At 35.9% G+C, this 25,905-nt stretch overlaps 1 protein-coding gene across 1 annotated transcript in view; it reads right to left on the bottom strand.

The window, feature by feature from the left end:
• The window catches only part of CFTR (CF transmembrane conductance regulator), a 158,722-nt gene that overhangs the window by 116,278 nt on the left and 16,539 nt on the right, over nt 1-25,905 (bottom strand). Inside the window, exons 3-9 of the mRNA XM_032592502.1 lie at nt 20,237-20,452; nt 17,196-17,285; nt 16,180-16,343; nt 15,213-15,338; nt 10,283-10,529; nt 7,848-7,940; nt 626-808 (exon numbers count right to left, since the gene is read on the bottom strand). Of these exons, the coding sequence (XP_032448393.1) occupies nt 626-808; nt 7,848-7,940; nt 10,283-10,529; nt 15,213-15,338; nt 16,180-16,343; nt 17,196-17,285; nt 20,237-20,452 (1,119 nt within the window). The remainder of the gene's footprint in view (nt 1-625; nt 809-7,847; nt 7,941-10,282; nt 10,530-15,212; nt 15,339-16,179; nt 16,344-17,195; nt 17,286-20,236; nt 20,453-25,905) is intronic.

The following is a 25,905-nucleotide window of genomic DNA, read 5'->3' as shown; positions in this document are numbered from 1 at the left end:
AAAGGAAAGAATAAATGAACAGAAAGCAAAAACAGACCAATAAATACAGACAACAAACTGATGTTTGCCAGAGGGAAGGGGATTGGGAGGGATGGGCAAAATGGGTGAAGGGGAGTAGGAGGTACAGGCTTCCAGTTATGGAATAAGTCACGTGAATGAAAGGTATAGCATAAGAAACATAGTCAATGGTAGTGTAATACCATTGTATGGTGACAGATAAGTAGCAATGTTTGTGAGCATAGCATAATGTAGAGCATAGCATAATGTAACGAATCATTACGTTGTACAAATGAAATTAACATAACATTGGGTGGCAACGATGCTCCAATTTAAAAAAAGAAAAAACAATTTTTAATAAATTTAAAAATCAGCACGTGGGAGAAAAAAGACACTGGGTTCAGTGCCATGCACCACATAAAGATGCAGAAGAAAAGGTCACTGAAGAAATAAAAGACTAGAGACTATTATCAGTGTAATAATTTATATTATAAGGGACAATATATCTAAGCATTCTCCTACTACCAATGTAAAAATTTCTCCAACATGCCCTCTTAGGCTACAGACACACGAGGAAATGAAAGAAATGCATGCCAAATGAAGTTCTTAACGATGAGGAATAGATTACCTTGCCTGCTCCAGTAGATCCAGCAACCGCCAACAACTGACCTTTTTCTATCTTGAAATTGATGTCTTTCAGGACAGGAGCACCAAGAAGTGAGAAGTTGCTGAAGAAGAGGCTGTTGTCACCATCAGAAATTTTTCTATCATTACTGTTTTGTTTTGCTTTCTCAAGTAATTCCCCAAATCCCTGAAAAAAAATATATAGAGAAAACAAAAAGGTAGATTTTTCAAGTATTTTCAATAGCTATTTGTTTTATTTATTATGAAAAGCACATGGCCCATGATCCATACTTTATAACATGTAATTATATAACATGAGTTCTAGAGCACATGATACAAAACATTGAAAATTTTAATACAGCATTTGATGGAAATATAATTTCAATATCTCAGATTATAACTCACCATTAAGCTAAATTAAATTATTGAAAAAAATGTGTACCTTCTCCTATAGGCTGAGCAAATAAATATTATTATCTAATTCTCAACACAGTAATAATATCTGTTATAATCCCTCTGTTTCAAAGCTGTAGACTTGTGACTCAGAGGTTAAATGACTAAAGTCAGCCAGAGTGGAATTACAACTCAATCTGACCTCTATCATGCTGCTGGTACCTTCCTCTAAGAAGCTATCATTTAAGCAGTTTAATTAAGTAGAAATGCAATGAGATGGCCAGATGATTCAGATGAATTCCATTATATGAGAATAGCTGGGAGGAAGGAATTGCCTTCTGAAAGTTCCCTGCTTCTCTGTTGCCCCATGGGAAGCTTTAGGGTAGTGGTCTTCAAACCAGACCAAACAGCCCTAAGGATCGATCATGAGGAAGCTTGTGTATACAGTCTTAAGGGAATCTATTTCCACATTCTCAACCTCCAAATATACTCCTTCCTAAAATAATCTGCCTGTGATTTGTTTACTCTTCGTTATCTCTTCTTTCCCACTTTCCGGTTCACAATTGTCCTTGCCTCACTTTATACAGAAGAGAAGCCTTTCGGGACATCTGTTGGTTAGGTGTCCAACTCTTGGTTTCTGCTTGGGTCATGATCTCCCGGGCTGGTGGGCTTGAATCCTGAGTTGGACTCCATGCTCAGCTGGGAGGCTGCTTGGGATTCTCTCTCCCCCCTCCATCAACTCTCAAAAATAAATAAATAACCTTTAAAAAAAAAAAAAAGAAAAGAAAAAGAGAAAAGAAAAGAAAAGAAAAGAAAAGAAAAGAAAAGAGGAACCTTTTACTTTTACTAGTCCTAAGTCTTACTGTGTTGTACTTCTTGGAGTGTAAAACTTCTAGGACACAAACGAGGGGACCACAGAAGAATAATTTTCTCCTCAAAGAGGGTCCCACAAAAGCAAAGCCAGGAATACTGAAAGAGGTAACATCTTATTTCACCCAGGTTTCAAACTGGAGGCAATCTATGTGTCTTACCTAGCTTAGAATAAGATTTCAGAAATGAGTTGCAGGATAAGGCATTTTAATTATTTGATTACTTAATTTTTAATAATTTAATAAATTTACTTAGTACATATTAATTACCTTATTTTAAGGTTATACTTTGTCTGACATAAAATAAGCTGATTGACTTGACAATGGGAACTAACTTCATGAATTCATGTATCTTCCATAAACTGAATGCACCCAAACTATAGTGCCAACGTTTTGGCAAAAATCCATTAAACATACTTAGACAATTACATGTTTTTCCACCACTTAAGAATACACTGAAAAATTTATGTCAACTTAAAAATGTGTCAGAGGTGTGCGTCATAGTTTTTCAAAATTCTTTTGGGTCATACATAAGCAATTAAGTTTGAAGACCACTGCTTTTAGTTCTCATGATAGGGATGGTTAACATCCCCCTCAGTCACCAAACAATGAAAGCAAACCGTTTAGGAAGTAGACAATAAAAAGTTTTTATAACATGGGTCAAAGGCATCTGCTATTCCCTTATTCATTTATTTGTCTCACAGATATTCACTGGGAATCACCTCTGTATTAAAGACCACTTTGAAAATCTCACATGAGAGAATAACATTATGAATAGATATTAACACTGCAACATGCTTAGTGCTAGAACTGAAAATCACACCAAGTCTTATGGAAGTACATTATAGAGAGTAAGCAACTCAGCCTGGAACTTGACCAAGTAAATGACCTGCAGGCTAGGCTACAAGGGATAGAACTGGGATTTCATAAGACCAAGAAATGGTATAGGTGTTCTAGGAAGACAGATCTGCATGCACAATGATTTAGGCTTAAAAAAAATAAAATATGCCTCAGAAATGGCAAGTGGCCAGGTATGATGTATATGGCAAGATGACAAAAGATGTCCTTAGTAAGGCAGGCCATGCAGTTGTTAAAGGACTTGCTGTGCCATGCTTAGAAGCAGGACTTTTATTCAATAAGCATATGAACCAATGGGAGGCTGTTGTTATAAATAATTTTTATTTCTTTCTTTTTTTTTATTTGAGAGAGTATGAGCACGGGAGAGGGACAGAGGGAGAAGGAGAGAGAGAAGGAGAGAGAAAGAGAGAGAGAGGGAGAGAGAGAGAGAGGGAGAGAGAGAAGCTTAAGCAGGCTCTATGCTAAGCTTGGAGCCCAACATGGGCTTGATTCCATGGCCCTGGGATCATGATGTGAGCCAAAATCAAGAGTTGGACACTCAAACCAACTGAGCCACCCAAGCACCCCACTAATAACTTTTGTTTCTGATTACAGAAGAAAGACACTTATTTCAAGAAATTTGGAAAATATAAAAAATCAGAATGAATAGAAATCACTTGTAATACTACCACTGAGAAGCAACCATACTTAACATTTCAACCAAAATCCCTCCATTTTCTTACACATAAGTGTATATGATTTTATATAGAACCAGGGATTAAAAGTACAGCATAGGCAATATAGTCAATATTATTGTAATAACTTTTAAGTGTAGATGGTAACAACATTTATCATGGTGAGCATTTTGTAATGTATCTAATTGTTGAATTACTAGATTGTACACCTGAAACTAATATGTCAATTATATTTCAACAAAATATAAATGTAATTTTTTACAAAATTGAGAAAAATATAAGGTTGTGACATGCTTTCTAACTTATAATAAATCAATATTTTCATATATCATTAAACATGATTTTTAATATAATTTTTAGTTGCAAGATAGTATTCAAGAGTATGGACATACTATATGCTCATACTTTTGCTATAAATTGGGGGCACATTTTCTTTGTACAAATTCCCACAAGTGGAAGTTCCAGAGCATAAAGTATGTAAAATTCCATGTGTTTTCAATAGTAGTTCTAAATTTTCTTCATCAAGAAATATATGAGAGTGCCAGTTTTCAAATTTCAGTTTCAACACTATTATTTTTTGGTTTTGGATTTGTTTTGACTTCTTTAACTTGTAGCTTTATAAGGGAAAATGGAATATAATGATCTTATTTTTATTTATTTGCTCTCTAATAAGATTGAACATTTTCCATATTTATGAGTCCCCTGTTGTGCATAAAATGGTTATGACATCCTCTGTCATTACTCCAGTAATGGCTTTACTCCAGTAATCTTCTCACCCAGGTGGATAATGGTTAACTTCAGTCTGAGCTTCAGTCTACTCTGTTTTTGAGGGTATTAAATGAGATAATATACATGAAAGCATTTTGAGCACAATAAAGCAGTAGTCACTCTCTTTTGTTTTGTTTAAATAATTTAAAAATTATTTGTTTAAACAAACAAATAATGCTCCTACATTAAATAAGGAGCAGTATTATGAGTGGTAAAGGGTTTTGGAGTCAGAGAAATGTAGGCTGACATTTTAGCTCTGCCCTAATTAGTTGTATAACCTTATTCTAGTTGCTTAAACTAAGTTTCAGCTTCCTAGTAAGTAAATAGCAATTTTACCCACTCACAGGTTTATACTGAGGGCAGAATCATGTATCAGAATCACCAGGGACTTGCCTCTTGGGTAACTGGGTGGACGGTAATGCCATCAAAGAAGAGAGCAAATGAACTCACTGGAAGGGGCTAATTTATGAAGCTTGGTGAGTGATGAATGAGAAGTGCTTGAAGAGTGTGCAGGAAACTTAGAAATACATGTATGAATTTCAAGAAAGAAACTGGGGCCAGAAATCTGCATTTGACACTCATCAGCACATTGATGTCAGTTGACCTAAGCTTGAGGTCACCCACAGAGGGCATGAAATGCTAGAAGAAAGCCTAGGGGGGACATAGTGCCAATCACCATTGAAGTAGCAGGCAGGGAAGAGGTAGAAGTCATGGTCTGAGGATAAAAGAATATGAAAGGAGTGGTTCACTAAAGCCAAATGATCAATTCAAGAAGAAAGGAATGTTTTAATGTACTGGTGAGGGTAGAATCCAGATTGCGGTGGGGAGAAGCCCATGAAAGATGAGGAAATGAGAACGGGTTTGACAACAAAGGGAAGGAAAGGGATAAAGTTTAAAGAATGAAGCTGGGTGGGCAAAAGCAAGGGGAAAAATTTTTAATTAACTTATAAATATGTGAATGTGAAGAGGGATCAGTTGAAAGGAGATGCTGAAGCTTCTAGAGAGAAGACTGCTGGCCCCTTGTTCTAAGATGAAGCAAGGTATTAATAGCTCAGTCAAGGGCAGGGAAAAACATACATCTTAGATACAATGGAAGGAGAAAAACATAATTCCAAGGGTGAACATGGAAGTTGGAAGCATTCATACATAATGATGGCTTCTATTTTCTTTATGTTTTGTAGGAGGCAAGGAGAACCTGAGGGAAGTAGGGGGTTTCAGGAAAGTGGTAAAGATTTGGAATAGCATCTGGGGAAATGGTAAAGGAAATTAAAGACAAATAAAAAGATTTCCCAAGAAGGTTTACAGGCCCCACTGAGGTTGAAACAAGAATAGTATAAAACTAATATAAGATATAGGATTTTCCCAGATAGCACCTCCTTCACCAAAGTCCATAAAGTCATGTTTTGCAGCAAAGGATTCAGTGGAAGGAAACAGGAATTGGGAGACTTGTAGGAGAAGAACTGAAATGATAGGTCTTGGAATAAGCAGAGGTTGAACCAGGCAGGGTCCAAAGGGAGCATTAAAGAGACTAGAAATCTTGAATTTGAAAGACCATCAGGTGTGATTTAGAGACAGATAGAGATGGAAGGTTAGAAAATTCTGGGCAGAGAAAGATTTTACATTTCCAAAGTGGAGGAAGTCTAGGTGTTCTCAAAGCTCAGGATATGCCTATGAGAGGAAGCTTCTAAAGAAGTCCCTGGAAAGTATAAGTTCTAAGGACAGTGTTGGGGGGACTGCTCATGTGGGTGTTGAGGTTTCAGACATCATGGCAGAAGTTTAATGAGCAACACTATCCCGAGTAAATGTGATCAAGAAGTGAAACAAGTCAGGCAGAAGAGAAAAATACGATTTTACTCACATGTGGAATTTAAGAAACACAACAGATGAACTTAGGGAAAAGGAAGGAAAAAGAAGATAAAAACAGAGAGGGAGGAAACCAAAGGAGATTCTCACATGCAGAGAACAAACTGGGGGTTTCTGGAGGGGTGGTGGTAGGAGGGATGGGCTGGATGGGTGATGGATATTAAGGAGGGCACTTGTTGGGATGAGCACTGGGTGTTTTATGTAAGTGATGAATCACTAAATTCTACACCTGAAATCATTATTACACCATATGTTAATTAAATTAGATTTGAATACAATTTTTTAAAAAAATGGGAAAAAGAAGTGTCCAGAGTTTGACAGGTGGCCATCAAAGACTTTGAGGATACAGCCAAATGGGAAGCAAGAGTTCAGGGAAAGGATTGGAGGCTGTGACATCGAGGTCCAAATTTCAGCTTCAGCGCCTGCCAGTTGTATGAGCTGAACCAGGTACCGTAACCTCTCTAAGCTTCCACTTCCTTATCAGTAAATTACTTAGGTCATAGAAATGTTATGTGAATTAAATGAGACAACATTTATAAAGTGATTATCCGAGAGCCTGAAGCATAGTCAGGGTTCAAGCCTGCTACCTATTTTATTAGATGGAAGGAGAGTGCAATGGAAGACTTTTGAGCAGAACAAGGAAATAATTGTCTCAACTTAGTAGGGAAAATGTTAAACCTCTTATTTTCCCTTCATTCCTAGAAGGGCAATTGAAACTCCTAAAAACAAAGAAGTAAAATCAATCTGATCCCTTTCTGATCTGGCACTTTCCCACAAACAACTTCGCCAGGCAGATAAAGAATTATTCTCTAACCTGTATCTTCAAAAATGAAGTAAAGTGAAGCCCTGGCTGTCAAGTTGCTTATATAAATAAAGCCAGTTTCAGATATTTTGAAATATGCACAATAAGACACTGGTTTCAGAACTTCTACCTTTATTCAGCACATATGTGATAAGAAAATAACTCAATAGGTATTCTCAATAACCAAATATTGCTCCTTTAGAGGCTGAATATTATTGATAATATTTTTCAGACTTTGAGATATATGATAGCATTTTTATTTTTTTAATTTTTTAGTTTTTTTGAGCATATTGGCTTTTTTTTTCAAATTTTAATTTAAATTCTAGTTAGCATATAGCACAATATTGGTTTCAGGAGTAGAATTCGGTGGTTCATCACTTACATACCATACCCAGTACAAGAGAACTTTTAATAGTGAATGGAAATAAGTAAAAATAGAAAAAAACACATTGATATATCTCTCATACTTCTTTACATTGCCTTGTGTATGTAAACACATTGGACTAGAACTTGAGATTAGAGAAGATATTTACTGAGGAACTACTTACTATGGGCACAGTACTCTGCTGAACACTCTACGCTTCACAACAGTCTTGCAAGAAACTAGGCACTGCTTGCAAGGTAAATATTAATATTTCACTTTATAGATGGAGAACCAAAGGTTCCACAAGTAATTTGATCTAGATTACACAGAGAATAAACGGCAAAGTCAGAATTCAAATCTTGCTCTATCAGGCTCCAAAACCTATGAGATTTGTATGCCTTGCTAATCTGTTGTGTCAAACAAATCATAGGACTTAGAAAACAATAAAGAGGCTTCCACACTGTAACATTTCTGGGCCCTGACTTCTTAATTTATCAAGTAAGTGCAGTGGTTCCCTTCCGGTGCTACCAGTTCAATTATCATTCTAACTTTCTCATCCATTAGGATGAAAACTAGATTTGAAAAGGAGGAAATGGTAAAGTATTTAGGGCAAACAATTAAAAAAAAATTCTGACCTCTTCCCAGAAAGCTGTTACATTCTCCATCACTACTTCTGTAGTTGTTAAGTTATATTCCAATGTCTTATATTCTTGCTTTTGTAAGAAATCCTGTTTACAAAAGGAAGCAAAGATATATTGTAGAACTAAAATAGCATTAATGCATTATTACCTCTGTTTTACACTCTAATAGTTCTGTACCCTGTATTTGCATTTTGTGGATATTTATGAATATATTTATGAATACATTAGAAATTACTTCATAATAAAATAATTGATAGCAGTGTTCCGAAGTTAATTTTCCAAGTACTTGGATTTATCACATTTGAAATGCACTCTTAAAACATGTGCTATTTTAGGGGCACCTAGGTGGCTCAGTCGGTTAAGTATCTGACTTTGGCTCAAGTCAAGATCTCACAGTTCGTGAGTTAGAACCCATGTTGGGCTCTGTGCTGACAGCTCAGAGCCTGGAGCCTGCTTTGGATTCTGTGTGTGTCTATCTCTCTGCTCCTCCCCCACTCACACACTCTCTCTCATTCTAAAAAATAAACAAACATTAAAAATTAAAAAGAAAACATGTGGTATTTTCTAAAACTTTTTTTAATGTTTATTTATTTTTGAGAGAGAGAGAGAGAAAGAAGGGAAGGGAAGGGGCAGAGAGAAGAGAGGGAGACAGAGGATCTGAAGCAGGCTCCACCCCATTAGTGCAGAGCATAACGTGAGACTTGAAGTCACAAACCGTGAGATCATGACCTGAGCTGAAATCAAGAGTTGGATGCTTAACTGACTGAGCCATCCAGTAACCCCTATAAAACTGTTTCTATATATTAGATTTCAACACACAACTGATTGTTTCTTCTACTCTTACAAGTTAACCTGGGTAATGAATTTATAAGGCCTCCCTGAATTACCCTCCAATGTGCCTCAATTCAACATTAGGACACAGAGAAAGCTAATGTCTTCTCATCTTCAGCTTCTTCCTTACTGGAGGCACCATAGCATCACTTCTCTGGGTTAAGGTATGAAGATCTAATATAACTGATTTTAAAGCATCAGACGTTGACTCTAAGACAAGGCTCTATCAGACACGATTAGGGCTCAACTAGGAAAGGTGGGAACATAAGGGAGAATTAAGTGCCTATATCCTGAGGTCCTCACCATTAGGAGGTATTGAGGAAAGCCTGGTCCTTGACTCACTTTTGCTTTTTTTTCTCTGCTCTTTTCTCATTCACTATTGCTATTTTGGGTTTTCTCTTTCTTTCCTAGTTTGGTTTCTCTCTGTGTTTCTGTTCAGTGACTCTCCCTGTCTTTGTGACCCTCTCTCTTTGGGTCTGGATTCATGTTCATTCTCTCTCTCTCTCAGTTGAGAAGGGTTAACAGAAGAAATAGGATTAGTCCAAGAGCAGCTATGGTTCGGAGCTATATTCCCCAATTTGTCTAACTCACAGATCTCAAACTCATATTTTCAAAACTATAAAATTAAGAAGGGTGGCTGAGTAGAGACTGTGTAGAAGTGGAGCGGGCAGGCCCTCCTTGAAGGGGGAGCTGCCATAGCTTGTGGGGGAAAAGGGACCCAGTTACTATATATTCCAATTCTTCAAAAGAGATTGAAGACATAATTTTTGTATATGTAACATTTCCCAACTTTTAAATGCTGGCAACTAACACAAAATTTTTTTTTTTTTTAATGTAAAGTTCTAGTGAAACAGGTCAGAGGCCAAAATGAGATCCATGGACCACCCCTGGCGAAGTCTGGCCTACATTACATAATGGCAGAACCACTTAAAAGTGGCTTACCCTTCACCCTTGTTTTTATTTCTATCACAGTGATTTTCTGAGTTACATATTTAAATGGATATCAAAAAATATTAATTATAAAAATTATACCCACACATAAACTCATGGTGATGATTCAGTTAGCTTTATGTATATTGGGTATAATCACCTGAGGACTTTAGAACTTCTCTTCCAAGCTACCAGCTACATCAGAATTGCTAGGATTTTAAGGTAATTAATGTGGCATAAAATGCCATTCTCATCTATCTTATTTTCTGGAAAGTGTGTTGAAAAATTTAGAAAATTTAAGGTGAACATTCTTAGTTTTAGCTGGAATGTTTTATAACTTCCTGGTGAACCTGCTACCATCTTTTGCACATTTGCCAAGTTAATTAGAAATGATCTATTGGTTGATTACGTAAATAAAATTCTCCAGAATACAGAAACAATATTTTCTTCAACTTCTTTATCTTAAGAGAATCTCACAGGCCTTCATTTATTTCACTAGGCTTTTATCCCAAGGGCTCATTAGACCACATGTAGACATCAAGAGAGGAGGAAATCCTGTGTGTCAAACAGGCCCAAGACCAAGACTTGATCTCTAGAGAGTTTGCTCACTAGAAAAGCTCAGAACTGTTCTAAAATCTTTGCATATGATGCCCCGTTAGGTAAATTACCTGTATTTTGTTTATTGCTCCAAGAGAGTCATACCATGTTTGCACAGCCCAGGGGAATTGCCGAGTGACTGCCATGCGCAAAACGATGCAGAATGAGATGGTTGTGAATATTTTTCGGAGGACGATTGTTTTGATCAGTGCATAGGGAAGCACAGATAAAAACACAACAAAGAACCCTGAGAAGAAGAAGGCCGAGCTATTGAAGTATCTCACATAGGCTGCTTTCCGGGTCAGTTTCAGTTCTGTTCTATAAAAAAAAAATATAAAATTTGGGATACTTATTAACTTTTCGAATACCATGCATCTTGGAATGTAAAACCGGAACATAGGCTCTCAAGGCTTTCTGCCGTTGTTCTGATCCTAGCTCCATCCTATATGAACTGTGTGACCTTGGACAAGTTATTTTATCTCTCTGGGCCTCAGTTACCTTCTCTGAAAGGCAGACAGTAACGAATGTACCAGTGTCTTGGACATAATACCTGTAAATATTATTTTTAAATTATAATTAATAATCTATTATTAATACTATTACTATTTGACAGTATTTTAATATCTTCTTTTTTTTACTTAAAAAATATTTTTCAATGTTTATTTATTTATTTTTTATTTTTTTTTTAATACGAAGATTATTATCAAATTGGTTTCCATACAACACCCAGTGCTCATCCCAACAGGTGCCCTCCTCAATACCCATCACCCACCCTCTCCTCCCTCCTACCCCCCATCAACCCTCAGGTTGTTCTCAGTTTTTAAGAGTCTTTTATGGTTTGGCTCCCTCCCTTTCTAACTTTTTTTTTCCTTCCCTTCCCCCATGGTCTCCTGTTAAGTTTCTCAGGATCCACATAAGAGTGAAAACATATGGTGTCTGTCTTTCTCTGTAGGACTTATTTCACTTAGCATAACACTCTCCAGTTCCATCCATGTTGCTACAAAAGGCCATATTTCATTTCTTCTCATTGTCACGTAGTACCCCATTGTGTATATAAACCACAATTTCTTTATGCACTCATCAGTTGATGGACATTTAGGCTCTTTGCATAATTTGGCTATTGTTGAAAGTGCCGCTATAAATATTGGGGTACAAGTGCCCCTATGCATCAGCACTCCTATATCCCTTGGGTAAATTCCTAGCAGTGCTATTTCTGGGTCATAGGGTAGATCTATTTTTAATTTTTTGAGGAACCTCCACACTGTTTTCCAGAGTGACTACACCAGTTTGCATTCCCATATTTTAATATCTCCAATCACTTCATTATTAATTTTTAAGATTAGTGAAATTTCATTCAGTTTTTTAGTTTGTTGGTTGCTGTTTTAAGTAAGTTTGGAAATGAGGACAACGTTCCAAGATTTATAAAGGAAAAATATAAGTTTGTGATTCCCTAATGGATTCTTAACATTTTAGAAATTCTAGCTTGGCTTTGGAGAACACTGAAAATAACATATAAGCCACAAAGGAGTGGTTTCTCAAACCTTAGCATGTGTGAAAATCACCTGAGAAACTTATTAAAATGCAGTCTCAGGCCCACTGCTCAGAGATACTAAGTCTGCCATAGGCTTCCAGAACCCACATTTTAAGTAGGAACCCAAGTGATTCTGTTGCAGGTAGTTCTCGAAAAATTACAAGACAGAAGATACTATATCCTCTCTATGTCTCACTTTAGTATATTACTTGTAACAATCATTTTTTTAAAAGATTTTATTTTATTTATTTTTTAGCACTTACTTATTTTTGAGAGAGAGAGAGACAGAGAGCACGAGTTGGGGAGGGGCAGAAAGAGAGGGAGACACAGAATCTGAAGCAGACTGCAGGCTCCAAGCTGTCAGAACAGAGCCTGATACAGGGCTCGAACTCATGAACTGTGAGATCATGACCTGAGCTGAAGTCCGATGCTCAACTGACTGAGCCACCCAGGCACCCCTAAAAGATTTTATTTTTTAATTTTTTCTAGTGTTTACTTACTTTTGAGAGAGAGAGAGAGACAGAGGGACAGAGCGTGAGCAGGGGAGGGGCAAAGAGAGAGGGAGACACAGAACCTGAAGCAGGTGCCAGGCTCTGAGCACAGAGCCCAATGCGGGGCTGGAACCCATGAACCGTGAGATCATGCCCTAATCCAGTGGGACAGTCAACCGACTGAGCCACTCAGGCGCCCCTAAAAGATTTTATTTTTAAGGAATCTCTACACCCCATGTGGGGCTAGAACCTACAGTCCAGAGATCAAGAGTCACAAGCTCCACTAACTGAGCCAGCCAGGCACTCCTGCAACAATATTTTTTTTTACTTCTGATCTTCTAGTCTGAACTGCAAACGGGAACTATTTTTTTTAATATATATAAAAGAGATTTCAGTGCTCCAGCAGGCAGAAAATAGGGAGTGCAGATGCTGGTAATAAGAGAGAACAATACTGCCTTCAACTTCCATCCCACTCTTCCAGGAAGAAAAATTAGTCACTTGTGATCCTCCTATTCAGATCTCTCAAGGGAAGAAGCAGGGATGAACAGACAAGCAGACGGTTCTGGTGGGAGGAAGCAATAGCAATAGCTGTGCCTGGCATTTGGGTGCTGGTTTCACACATTTGTATAATTCAGAAAAGTTCTCATTCTCAAGTGGCAGTGTTCAGAAAAAATCTTTTGGGTTTTTTCAGTCTGAAAAAAAGTATAATCCTGAGCACTCTGATCAAGAAAATGAAGTTCAACATGCCCAACTTAGACCATGATTCACAATCTAATGTGGTCTAATGCTTACTTATTTCAGTTATTTGGCATTGAAGGCAGATTGGGATTTTTGGAATCTCTCTGGGGCTTGACCCCGGCTCTGCCAGTTACAGCTATGCAATCTTAAGCAAACTGCCCTTCCCTTTGATCCTATAGAATCCACATGGGTAGAAGAGAGACATACCATCTCTCTGCTGGAGTTATTGCCAAGGTAAATGACAGCACGGCAGAGGGCCTAACACTGAGAATCTATGCTTAGAATCCTTAATCTTCAACAGAAAGAAGAATAATATTGGCTAGGTTGATATTAATAAAATGCTAAAAAGCACTGCTCACAAAAGTGTTCATGAATTTGTGACAATTGTTGAAATATATTAGAAACAGTTGAGGAAAAAGGAAGAAGTGGTATGACTAAAAAAGCATAATGGACTCAAGAACATTTACAAGAATCACCCAAAAAGTAGTGATTTCCATAATAAAGTCACTTGTACCTTATAAGTCATAAAAATATTTTATCAGTTTCTTATTTAAAAAAAACTTGAAAGTACCTTTGTTAAAGAAGAGCAATAAAGGAGTAGATTTTCAGAGAGTTTTATAGTCTCTGCCCGGTTCAACAATGGTGTTGGCTGAGGTAATCACCTCTATGAAGTGCATCCTGCCATTCTCTTCCAGAATATGATATTTGCTCTTTTAAGGAGAAGCAATTCTTACTTTCCTATATTTACATCAGCACTTCCCAGCCTCTTTGGGTAACAATTTCATGACAGATTAAAGAACCAGATCACACTAGTTACAACCAAGCATTTGCTAATAGAATTGGCCAGACAGAAATACAGAATAGAAAGGATGAATTTCATCTTCTGAGGAAGAGGAAAAATGAAAACCAAAGTCAAGAAAAGTCAGCACCTAGAATGACCTGACCAGAAGTTTATCTTGAATCCAGAGACAACCAGATCCTCTGATCAGCTCCTCATCATTCTTGCTATGTCTGTGCTTATAGGCACAGAAACGACCAAGGGGACAAGTGTGATAGAGAAGTCACTTTGTTAAAAAGAAAAACAACTTCAACCAACTAGACAATTCCCCAAGATCTTTAAGGATGTTTCTGGAAAGAAAATATAATTCCTTTCCTGGATTTGTTTTGAAAGTCATAATAAAAACAGGTGACAGTAATGTTTGGGAAATATTTACTCTTTTACTCTTTCTATTTACATGGCAAAGGCCTTAATAGTTCAGCATTTCTTTTGTTGTTCCAATCACACACCTGCAGCTCAGTTATCACCGGCTACTGGAATCAGCAGCCCAATTTCCTGATGACCACATTCACACCATCCAAAAGGGTACTCTTTTTTGTATATTTTCCCCTGTGAAACTCTCATATGCTATAGGACCTGAAATTATCTGCTCTTTAACAGTAGTATAACTATCACTGAGTCTCCTAGAACCCTTTTTTGATTGCAGTTTGTAGAACATGGAACTTGACTGAAAGAAATGGTCTCATGGCTACAGAATGCCATAGCTTATATTGTACCCTAAATTACCACAGTAATCATATCTCAGTCTGTGCTATACTTTTTCACTGGATATAGTCTTTACCAGTCAGTGAAAGAGAGATTATCGGAGGTGAAATAAGACTAGAGATAGGTGCCAAGTATTGATTCTATCTCAGGTGGTGGCTTTCATTGCTTGAACTGACCTCTCAAATGCAGGGTTTCTAGAACACAAGTTACTAGATATTATCCTGTATTATTATTCTTAAGTTAAGGAAGAACAATGATACTTTAACCAAAGAGAAGGGTTTCTTTTCACTTTTCCTGAGCCATAACATAAGTGAAATGGAAGAACAGAAAACCACTTATTTGGTTCAGATTTGCACACATATTGCTCTACTGGTTTCATTTAAGGTTTTATTCAGCCTCCAGCATTATGATCATTATTTTAGTCAAATAAGTATAATAAGCAGCTATAAACACATAGAGGGGATTCTTCATAAGGCATAAATATCCTTGTAATAAAAAATAACACACTTAACCAACTATATACAGACCATGAAAATGACTTTATGCCACTTGATAGTGATACAGGAATATTGATATAACTTAATACAATTGATTGTCAGAAACTTCAAATATGAACTGAAATCCCACTGTGACATACTCATCTTTAAAATATTAAACATGAAATAGCTACTGATATTGAAATTATCAGAAAGACTTACTGTCTTAGGTTTTCAATCATTTTTTCCATCGCTTCCTCCCAGCAGTATGCCTTAACAGATTGGATATTTTCAATCATTTCAGAGGTGATCACAAGTCTTTCGTTGATCTTTCCAGCTCTCTGATCTCTGTAAATCAATTAATCAATCAAATACTTAATAAAACCAAGTCAAATTACCACTAAGAACCACAAAAGTTTTTTCAAAAAATCCACATTTCTTATTAAACAGATGAATATTTATTTTATTATCTAACAGATGGTAACAAAAATCATGAACAAAAATCATTCACTAAATAGCTACCATTTAGTGAATGCCTCTTATGTGCCACACACTATTGGATGCATTCCACATACTATCCCAGTGTAGTACCCTTCATGGAAGTCTAGAAGTAGTGGTTATCTCCATTTTAAAGATAAAAAAACAGAGACTCAGTAAGGCCAAGTGACTTGAGTCAGGTCACATAACTAGTAAGCATGCAGTCTGGTATTTAAACCAAGAGTTAGCAGATTCCACATTTTGTATACATGCTATCATCTTCTAGCTGACAAACTCTAGAAGTCCTCTATTACAAGCTGTGACTTGTATCATTAACTCATTCTCTACTAAAAAGTAACCAAGGCTGTAGTGTGATCATCCTTGAACCAGAGTAGGAAAAACCTATAAAATTCTATCCAACATTTATGCATTCACTCCCATGTACATATATGTTTTATCCATTCTACCTAAATATTATAATACATAAAAATGAACTGAATATTAAGATATTTAAAAAGAAATTCTATAGATTGATAAGCAAAAAAAAAAGTCCCTTAATACACTGAGTATGATTTACACTATTAAAATAACTCCTTTTTAGTGACATCCAGGAAGTAGATCCCAGTTCAGTATATAGAGCAGTCCCTGGTTTTACTAGACTTTTGGAATATCTAACTTAAAATCCTTCCAAGCTATGTAACCAGAGTGCTACCTGTACTTCATCATCATTCTTCCCAGTGCAGCTTGAAAAAGGGCAAGGATTATGAGGAAAGCAAGACCACAGAAGGCGGAGGCCTGTAACAAGTCCCAGAGGAGCCCCATGAGGAGAGCCACTTGCAAAGGAGCAATCCACACAAAATGTGCCAGTGCAAGTCCCTGCAAAATAAAATCACAGTGAAAACCAGTGACAAAGAAACAAGCAAACAAGCCTAAGATGGGAGAAATTGAGCACAGCGAGCTTATACAATCAAACACATCATGGTTCCCACTGTGCTAAACTCAATGTGTTTGCTACACGAAGCACACATCAGTGTGCTTAAACATTCTACAAATAGACTAGGATTTCCCAAGGAACAAATTTCAAGTTGTTGCATTTTCAGGGTGTTTTTATTCAATGGAATTAAAATTAAATATCTTAAGTATCAGGTCAGGGACTTATTTTAAATAACTTACCTCTATTTGGATAAAGCAAGAGCCATGGTATAAACATGTAAGAGCAAAAGGGTTTCCAAAGGCTCAAGGTAACAACTCTATCACCTGACAAAATATTCAGAGTAAATGCAGGCTCAATTCATTAGTAATTTATGTAGCACCTGCTGTGGGTTTAACATTATGCTACATACTGAAAATGCTAAGATAAATAAAACACATTATGTGTCCTCAAAGACCTTGCAATTATTTGTGTCATAAGACAGCACTGAACAAGAATTGCTCAGAGTATCATATTCAGCCAAAGTAAATAACAGATGTAAAGTATTAAAAGGAAACAAGATCTGATAAAAAATGAATTTTGAAACACCTCATTAAATATGCAGCAAGCTGAGATGCCTTTGTATCGGCTGGTTCTGTAAGTCCCTGGAATGGCACTGTCCTGTGCAACCCAACCTTGCAGGAATAGGGAAGGTAGGGATGTCTATGATTTAGCCACATATTACCATCAACTAACCCAGAAAAACCCTTGGGACTGTATGATTTATAACAATAATGCATAAATCAGTAGGTACATACTTCATCAAATTTGTTCAGGTTGTTGGAAAGGAGACTAACAAGTTGTCCAATACTTATTTTATCCAGAACACGGCTTGACAGCTTTAAAGTCTAAAAGGAAAATCGGAAGTTAGGTGATGTTGACAAAGAGAAGACAAAAAGAATATTTATAAATAACATTATAATACAGCTGAAGAATTAGGTGACTATGCATGCGTTTTTAAGTAAAGGTAATGAAAATTATTTTCTGTTTATCTAGCTTAGGATATTCTCCGATTTATAAATATTTCTCTTCACAAAATATATTATACTGGCATGCCTGTAGTTATTTTATTTTCCAGCATCTATATAGTAAGGACATCCTTTCTACTCCACAGCAGTAATGATATTACACTTAAATGTCCATTCATACGGTGTGGAGATTTTGGTGGGTTTGGTTTGGTTTGGTTTGGTTTTTATAGGCAGCAAAATTTGAGATTAAAGCCTATAATCTTATAGTAACTCTATTTTTCTATAGTGGAGTCCTATAGTAATTCTATTGAATAAAATGACAATTAAAGTCAATAAAAGTATATTATGAATAATTGAATCATTAATGACTTTGTGAAAGATTAACAATACAAAATCCTTAAATATTACACAGAAAAAATACATCCCTATACACAAATAGAACTGGTAAGTAGATAAATTAATAATAGTTATGAAAGATCACTTATACTTTGCCTAAAATTTAATAAGAATTTATTACCCCTTAGATGCCTTTGATTGGAGAGTACCCATCCAATATTTGTTTCAATTGAATGTATATGTATTGAGCACTTATGAGATGCAAATCACTGGATTCAAGGCTTCAGGAATTATTGTTAGGATTTATTAATACATGTTTCTTGCCTTAAGGTAACCTAGTACATACATCAACTAAATATGATATGATAAATGAGTTCAAGGGAGCAGAATATAACCGGGTGGTTATGAGAAAGTTCACATACCTGGTTACACAAATTGGGATTTTATCGAGGAGGTAAAATTGAATATGGGTGTGGAATAATGAATACAATTTAGATAAGTACAGATGAAGAAAGAATCAAAGCAGTTAATTCCAAAACACTATTAGAGCAATATGAGGGGAAAATTCCACTGACTGGGTCACACACTCCTCATTAATAGACTTCATCTATCTCAGGTGTGCATAGCAAGCACTCAGCGAAGATTTGTTTTTGTTATTATTTCTGTCTTCTTGAAATTCATAAGCAAAGATAAATTTAGTTCATATTTAGATTATTTTCTTGTATTTTTACATTTTTCATTTAAGTACAGTTGACATACGATATTATATTCGTTTCAGGTGTACAACATAATGATTTGACATTTATAGAATGCATTTAGGTTCATTATTTAAAATATAATTTGAATGTATCATAGTTGCAGATTTTGGAGCAAAGCAAAAAAGTGCTGTATTACAAAATGTGGGGTACTGTAAGGAGAATTAGTGGCTGCCTGCCATGTGGATGGAGCTGGTCTGATACGGGACCAGTCTACTTCAGGCTCCTTTAGGGACCAAACCACAGCCACGTGAAGACACAACTGAATTCTCTGGTGATGGTGCCAGTGCAGGCCAGTAAGTGCAGCTAGAGGGGTAAACAAACCAGGTAATAACACAAATACTCAAAAATGAGAGAAAAAAGGATAGATGCAATAGCTTCTAACTTTTCCTCAGCGTGTTCTGAGTCTGAAAGCACATATGCTGCTGTATTTGTGCTAAATGTTACACATGAGTTTACAAATAACCTTCTCCTTCTTTGATCTCCCATCCCCTTTAGCCCATAAAATTTCTGGATCGAAACAAAATTTTTGTTGATTTATTACCCATGTTTTCCTGGTACTTGGTTGAATTGATGACATTGTAGCTGAGGTGATCTGACTAAACTGTGGACTCTATTTTTTTTTCGTGTGCATCCATAAAAGGCAGTTTTGAACAATAAAGTATGACTATCAAGGTTTTATGACACAACTGACCTTGCATATATATTATGGAAGTGTTATGGGTTATTTGCTAGAGGTAATTTCAGATCCATGTCCCTTATAAGCCAAGTATATAAAGTTTTTACATTGGGGGAAGAAAAAGAGAAGAAGGGTAAAGCAATACCCAAATGATTCAACCAAAATAGCTTTACTGTAATGATGTGGTAGACCCAAGCAATCACACATGGCCTACAAAGCATGTCACTGAAATGATATTAAATTGTGTTTGTAAGGTGGGAAGTCTTAATCTGCATTCACCCAAATCATGCTTCTGCAATTTGGGCTCTTGTCTGGATAATGCATACAGAAAAGTAGAGAAGGTCTTATGGTTGTAGTACATGTGTTGTTGCAAAAATGTTCAATTTGCAGGACCCAAAGGATGACAAAATCACTGTGTCACAACTAATTAAGGCAGGAACTGTTATTGCTTGGATTATCAATAACAATTACATACTACTCTCTTGTTATTGAACGTAAAGATATATGGCATTTTACCGCAAGACATTTTGCCAATGACTTTTACATGGATGGTAAGTATCATTTTAATGGGGAGCCATACATTCCAAAACACAATGATGTGACTAGTTTTAAAAAATGAAATCTGGGGCACCTGGGTGGCTCAGTCTGTTGGGCCTCCAACTTCAGCTCAGGTCATGATCTGACAGTTCGGTTCGTGAGTTCAAGTCCCACATCAGGCTCTGTGCTGACAGCTCGGAGCCTGAAGCCTGCTTCAGATTCTGTCTCCCTCTCTCTGCCCCTCCCCTGCTCACACTCTCTCTGTCTCTCTCAAGGATAAATAAACATTAAAAAATATTTTAAAAAAATGAAATCCATAGCATAGGGAGTTTACAGAAAATGCTCAATAATTATTAGCCAAAATGAACTGAATTAATCACCAAGGAAAATGAGAAACATTAATTAATGCTGCCATTTACTTAACAGGCCTACAAAATTGATTTTAGCATTTATCCCTTAAGTGTATCAACATGACATTTAAAACATGTTGCACGTAGCATGGAGACTATGCAAGAAAGCATTACCTTCTTATAAATCAAACTAAACATAGCTATTCTTATTTGCATTCCAATGTGATGAAGGCCAAAAATGGCTGGGTGCAAAAGCAGAGTCCTCATGACAAAGAGAAGGCATAAGCCTATGGCTAGATAAATTGCAATGGAGCGTTCCGCCTTGTTATCTGGATCATAGGAAGCTATGATTCTTCCCAGTAAGAGAGGCTGGACTGCTTTGGTGACTTCCTAAAAAGAGGAAAAACCAAGAAATTAGATTTCATTTCCCTTGCATAAAATGGCCCCACAATTTCAACAAAAAAAATTTTCATCTTTAGAGAAGGATTTAAAATGGGCTAACATAGAGGGCTGCGCCATATGTAAAACTCTTGATGTTATTTTCATTTTTATACTTTGAAATAAGATTTGATTTTTGGTTATAGTGAAAGTCATTTGGAGACAAGTTTATGCATAAGGTATTTTTGACTGAAAAGTGAATAGTGGCCATACAGTAAAGGTGTGGTTTCTGGAATGGTATATTAATCAGTAATATGTACATAGCGCTGAATGGTTTATGAAATATTTTTATTTTATTTTCAGGACAGCTTTAGGAGTCAGAGTAGGCATTATTATTTTCACTTTGTGGATGAAGAAACTAAGGCCAAAGACACCAAGTGACCTGATGTGACTTCAAAATAGAACTTGAGAAAGTGTTTGGAGTTAGTGGCATTATTTCCAGAATGAAAACAGCTTCTCAAGGCAACCACATAAAGGGGAGCTGGCAACAGGAGGAAGGAGCATGCAGGCACTGGTGGCATTTAATTCTGCCACTTCCACTTCTGGTCTCAAACCCATCCTGGTATGGAATGGGTATGGACTTCAGGGAAGCAGTGTTACAACAAACTTCAACCTCAGTCCAGTTTCCAATGATTTATCAACTCTTCAAAGGCTTGTGAGTTAACACAGGAAGATGAAAGTTGTGCTTTCCAAATGCATCTAGTCAGGGTCCTCAATTAATTAGTAAATCAAATTGTCCATCAAATCCATTACCCCTCCTCCTGAATATATAGGAATAGATTTGAATTCAAGAGGTCTAACTCTTCTCCATCTTACTAAATTGTTTTCAAGAGAGAAAAACACAAAACCTCCCCTGTCTTGTTTTATGATGAACCAATGAAATGGAGATCTGAAGCTAAACCCTCAAGGGATGTGATGTTAGGCTAATTGATTCCATTTCAAAGGTATATTTTCCAGCCAGACTGGTACCACAGCATTGTTCAGTTTACTCCCCCTCAACCCTTAATTTGCTTATTCTCCTCCATTTTCTACAATCCCTTTTCTAAACCGCAAATGCCCAATACCACAAGCCCCCTTATTCCCAATAACTAAAAACGCTTTTCTGTACCAAGTTCATCCCCATTAGAAATCAATCCTACCTATACAGAGCTGTCATTGATTGATCACTAGCTGTGCATTCTATACTTTATATTCAGTACTTTATTTCAAATTAACTATGTAGACTAAGGCTCTGAATATAAGGAAAGAATCAAACACTTTTTAAAAGTTTCCAAACTAATCACAAAATGGGTTATAGTTTTCTCATCTCACATTAGCCATATTAAAACCTGTATTCAGACAGATGAGTACTGAAAAGAAAATCACTAACTTATCCACATATAACATGTTAATTGTTTGCTATATCTGCTGAAGAGCACTTGTTTTTTAAAAAGTAAATAAGTGTGTACTTTTTTGTTGGTGTGTATCATATTGTATATGATTTGTACTTTTATTACACATGTATCCACCTTTAGAATATATAGAAAGAATTGGCTCTGGTGTTTTAAATTTATATAAATGGTATCATACTATGCTTTTTGCAACTATTCTTTATTTACACTGTGTTTTTGACATTTATTTCCATTGATCCTTGCATAGCTACACATTTATTCTAAGTGCTGTTCAACATGACATCCTTGAATACATCAGGTTATATGTCCCATTGTCTTAAACTGGGGGCATACAGGTTGTTTCCATTTTTAAACTACTACAATCTGTGCAGGTGATGTCCTATTTCTTTCAAGTTTCATAGACCCATGTCAGACTTTCTCTAGCAGAGATAATTTTATTTCAAAATAACTCCTTACACCAGGAAAATAAAGTCAAAATAAATCTTGTATTTGAAATTACAGGTATGAATTTATCTGCATTACAGATGTGCTTAGAGTGGCAATATTTCATCCTCAAAATTACTTTTAGATCAATATTTTATTCTAGAATTTTTCTATACTATGTTGCTCTTCATAGACAAATGTCAATACCACATTTTCTTTGATTTAATTTTCCATTAATAGTGGGTTTGCAGTTGGCTAAATATTTACTTTAAAAATTATACCTCTAAACTCAAAGCATAGTTATTTTTTCTGATACAAGTACATGATTAGTTGAAGAACTTCTAAGGTTCCATTATTTTCTATGGTGTATAGTCACTAAATTCCTCACGATCATCAGTATGTCAACTTTTTTACAATATTATTTATATGTCTTTATCCCAGGAATACTAGGACATTATTTGCGAAATATTGAAAAGTTAGAATTGCTCAATATTAAGAAATTAATAAAATCCAATAGACTATAGAAGAACTTATGATTATCTCAGTAACAACTGTAATAAATCTGATGAAACTTCAATATCAGTTTCTGATAAATGTTCTAACTATACTTGAATATAAAGAAAGAAATTTTCCTTCAAAACGGCAATCAACACCTAATTAACTTATCTTAACAAACTAATCAATAAAACTAAAAGCATTACCTTTAGGGTCAGGCAAACACAAACAATAGGAATACTGGTTATTAGAACAATTTAACATTTTCTGGAACTTTTAGCTGTTACAACTCAATAAGAGAAATGATCAAGGTATGAGTATTATGAAGAAATGAAAAGGATCATTATAAGCATAGAATATGACCATCCATATAACAAATTTAAGTGAATTAAGAGTTTCATAGGCAGAAGTTTAAGAAATAATTATACTAAGAAATTAAATTCCTACATACCAAGCATAGTAATCAATTAAATAAGTATCCCATTTATATAAAAATTTATGTTATATAACAAGAGACATTATAAATACCAATAATTAATATATATACCTTAAAAATATTTATAAACATGGGGCGCCTGGGTGGCGCAGTCGGTTAAGCGTCCGACTTCAGCCAGGTCACGATCTCGCGGTCCGTGAGTTCGAGCCCCGCGTCGGGCTCTGGGCTGATGATGGCCCAGAGCCTGGAGCCTGCTTCCGATTCTGTGTCTCCCTCTCTCTCTGCCCCTCCCCCGTTCATGCTCTGTCTCTCTCTGTCCCAAAAATAAATAAACGTTGAAAAAAAAAATATATTTATAAACATTACTAAGACATATTTTAATTTTTTTTACATTTATTTATTTTTGAGAGATAGAGAGACAGAGCACAAGTGGGGAGGGGCAGAGAGAGAAGGAGACAGAATCCAAAGGAGGCTCCAGGCTCTGAGCTGTCAGCACGGAGGCCGACGCGGGGCTCAAACTCACAAACCGTGAGATCACATCCTGAGCTGAAGTCGGGCACTCAACTGACTGAGCCACCCAGGCGCCCCTACTAAGACATATTTTAAAGTCTTAAATAAAAGTCTTAAGGACTTTAAATTTTTCTATAAAGAAAAACTGAATATTACAAAGATTATATTCTCTCCATGGTATTTTGTAAGTCTAACGTAACTTTCACCAGAATTTCAGGTGGGTTCTTTGGAAGCGGATTTTCAGCACCATAATAGCAGGGACTGATTGTCTTCATTTCTATAATAATCCCAACATGATGCACAATACCTAGCACAGAACATCCACTAAGTGAGTATTTGCTAATCAATGGGTAAAATGGTTATAAATTTCATTTGAAAAAAATGAGAGATTAGTCAAAAACATTTGAGGAATAAGAAAAATGTGTGAAAAGGTTTACATTACTGGATATTAAATCATATTATACAGCTATTATAATATGTGGCATGACAAATAGAGTGATTTATCTGTGAGCAGGTTCAAGCACACGTAATAATTTTGTGTATTATGTTATTCTAATTCAGTGGAGAAAGGCTAGATTATGCAATAAATGATGAGGAAACGGGACACTCATTTTTAAAATTACATTTTTATCTCAAACATACATCAAAATAAATTGCAAATGCATTAGATATTTACATGTAAAAGCTGAAATAGTAAAACATAAATAAACATAAATAAACAAAAAAACATGTAAAAACATAAATAATTTGGGTAGGAAGGCTTTTAATAATGTCTGATAACAAAAGCAGAAAACAAAGGAAAAGGTGTATAGATTTGGCAGCAAATTTTTAAAAGTTAAAACTTCTTTTTTAAAATTTTTTAAATGTTTATTTATTTTTGAGAGAGAGCGTGCGCGCGCGCACAAGCGGGGGAGGGGGCAGAGAGAGAGGGAGACCCGTAATCTGAAGCAGACTCCAGACTCTCAGCTGTCAGCACAGAGCCCATGACAGCCCGACGCAGGCCTCAAACTCATGAGCTGTTGAGATCATGACCTGAGTCCAAGCGGACACTTAATGGACTAAGCTGCCTAGATGCCCTAAAAGTTAAAACCTCTAATTGTTAAGAAAATAAGAGGTAAAACTCACTAGAAACAAATGATAGGCTGGGGGAGATACTCTCTTATATCAATAAGAAAAAGACAAACTCTAAAATGGACAAAAAACATGAAAAGGCAATTACATACACACAAAAAATATAAATGCTTAATTAATATACAAAAACTGTTTAAACTCACTAGAAACCAAAAGTAATGCAAAGAAAAATAATAATATATTCCTTCTCACTGAGCAATTTGAAAATAATTTTTAAATGATGACACCTATTATTGGTGAGGGCTGAATTTTCATACTTTAGTAGCAAGAAAGTAAAATAGTACATTTTACTGGCAGGCAATTTGATAATCTGGAAATCTGCTAAAGGGATGTCATTGAAGGTCTGTTTACAATCATGAAAAATTAGAAGCAATATAAACATTTAATGATGGGGAACTGAAAAATTATGGTATGGTACAGTCACATGATTTATTAAACAATAGGGTGATTAGGTAAAAAGTCATCTAATGACATAAAAGGCATTCATAATACATTAAGAAGAGAAGCAGATTTATAACACATTATATAAAGCAATGATCCCCCTCCCTTAATAAAGTATATATTCTATTCCCATGGGAAAAAAACTAGAAGGATGAACATCAAATTTATCAGTAATTATCTGATTACTTTCATAATCATAAAAATATTTAAAAGAATAATAAAATTTAGTTAGGAAATTTCATATGATTTATGGTCATTAATAAGTGGTGAAGAAAACATGCATACAAAAACATAAAAGAAAATACACACACACACGGGTATACACTGAGAAATGACTGAGCCACCCAGGAGTCCTATTATTTTTATTTTTTTAATGTTTATTTATTTTTGAGATAGGGAGAGAGAATATGAATGGGGGAAGGGCAGAGAGAGAGAGAGGAAAACAGAGGATCCAAAGTGGGTTCAAATTTATGAACCTCAAGATCATGACCTGAGCTGAATTCGGACACTCAACCAAATGAGCCACATAGGAACCCCAGTAATAGCTATCATTTATGAAGCACTTGCTATGTACCAGG

This window comes from Lynx canadensis, chromosome A2, assembly GCF_007474595.2.
Source record: "Lynx canadensis isolate LIC74 chromosome A2, mLynCan4.pri.v2, whole genome shotgun sequence".
NCBI classification, from domain to species: Eukaryota; Metazoa; Chordata; class Mammalia; order Carnivora; family Felidae; genus Lynx; species Lynx canadensis.
The sequence above is the reverse complement of the archived record's forward strand: the minus strand, read 5'-3'. Positions and strand labels throughout refer to the sequence as shown.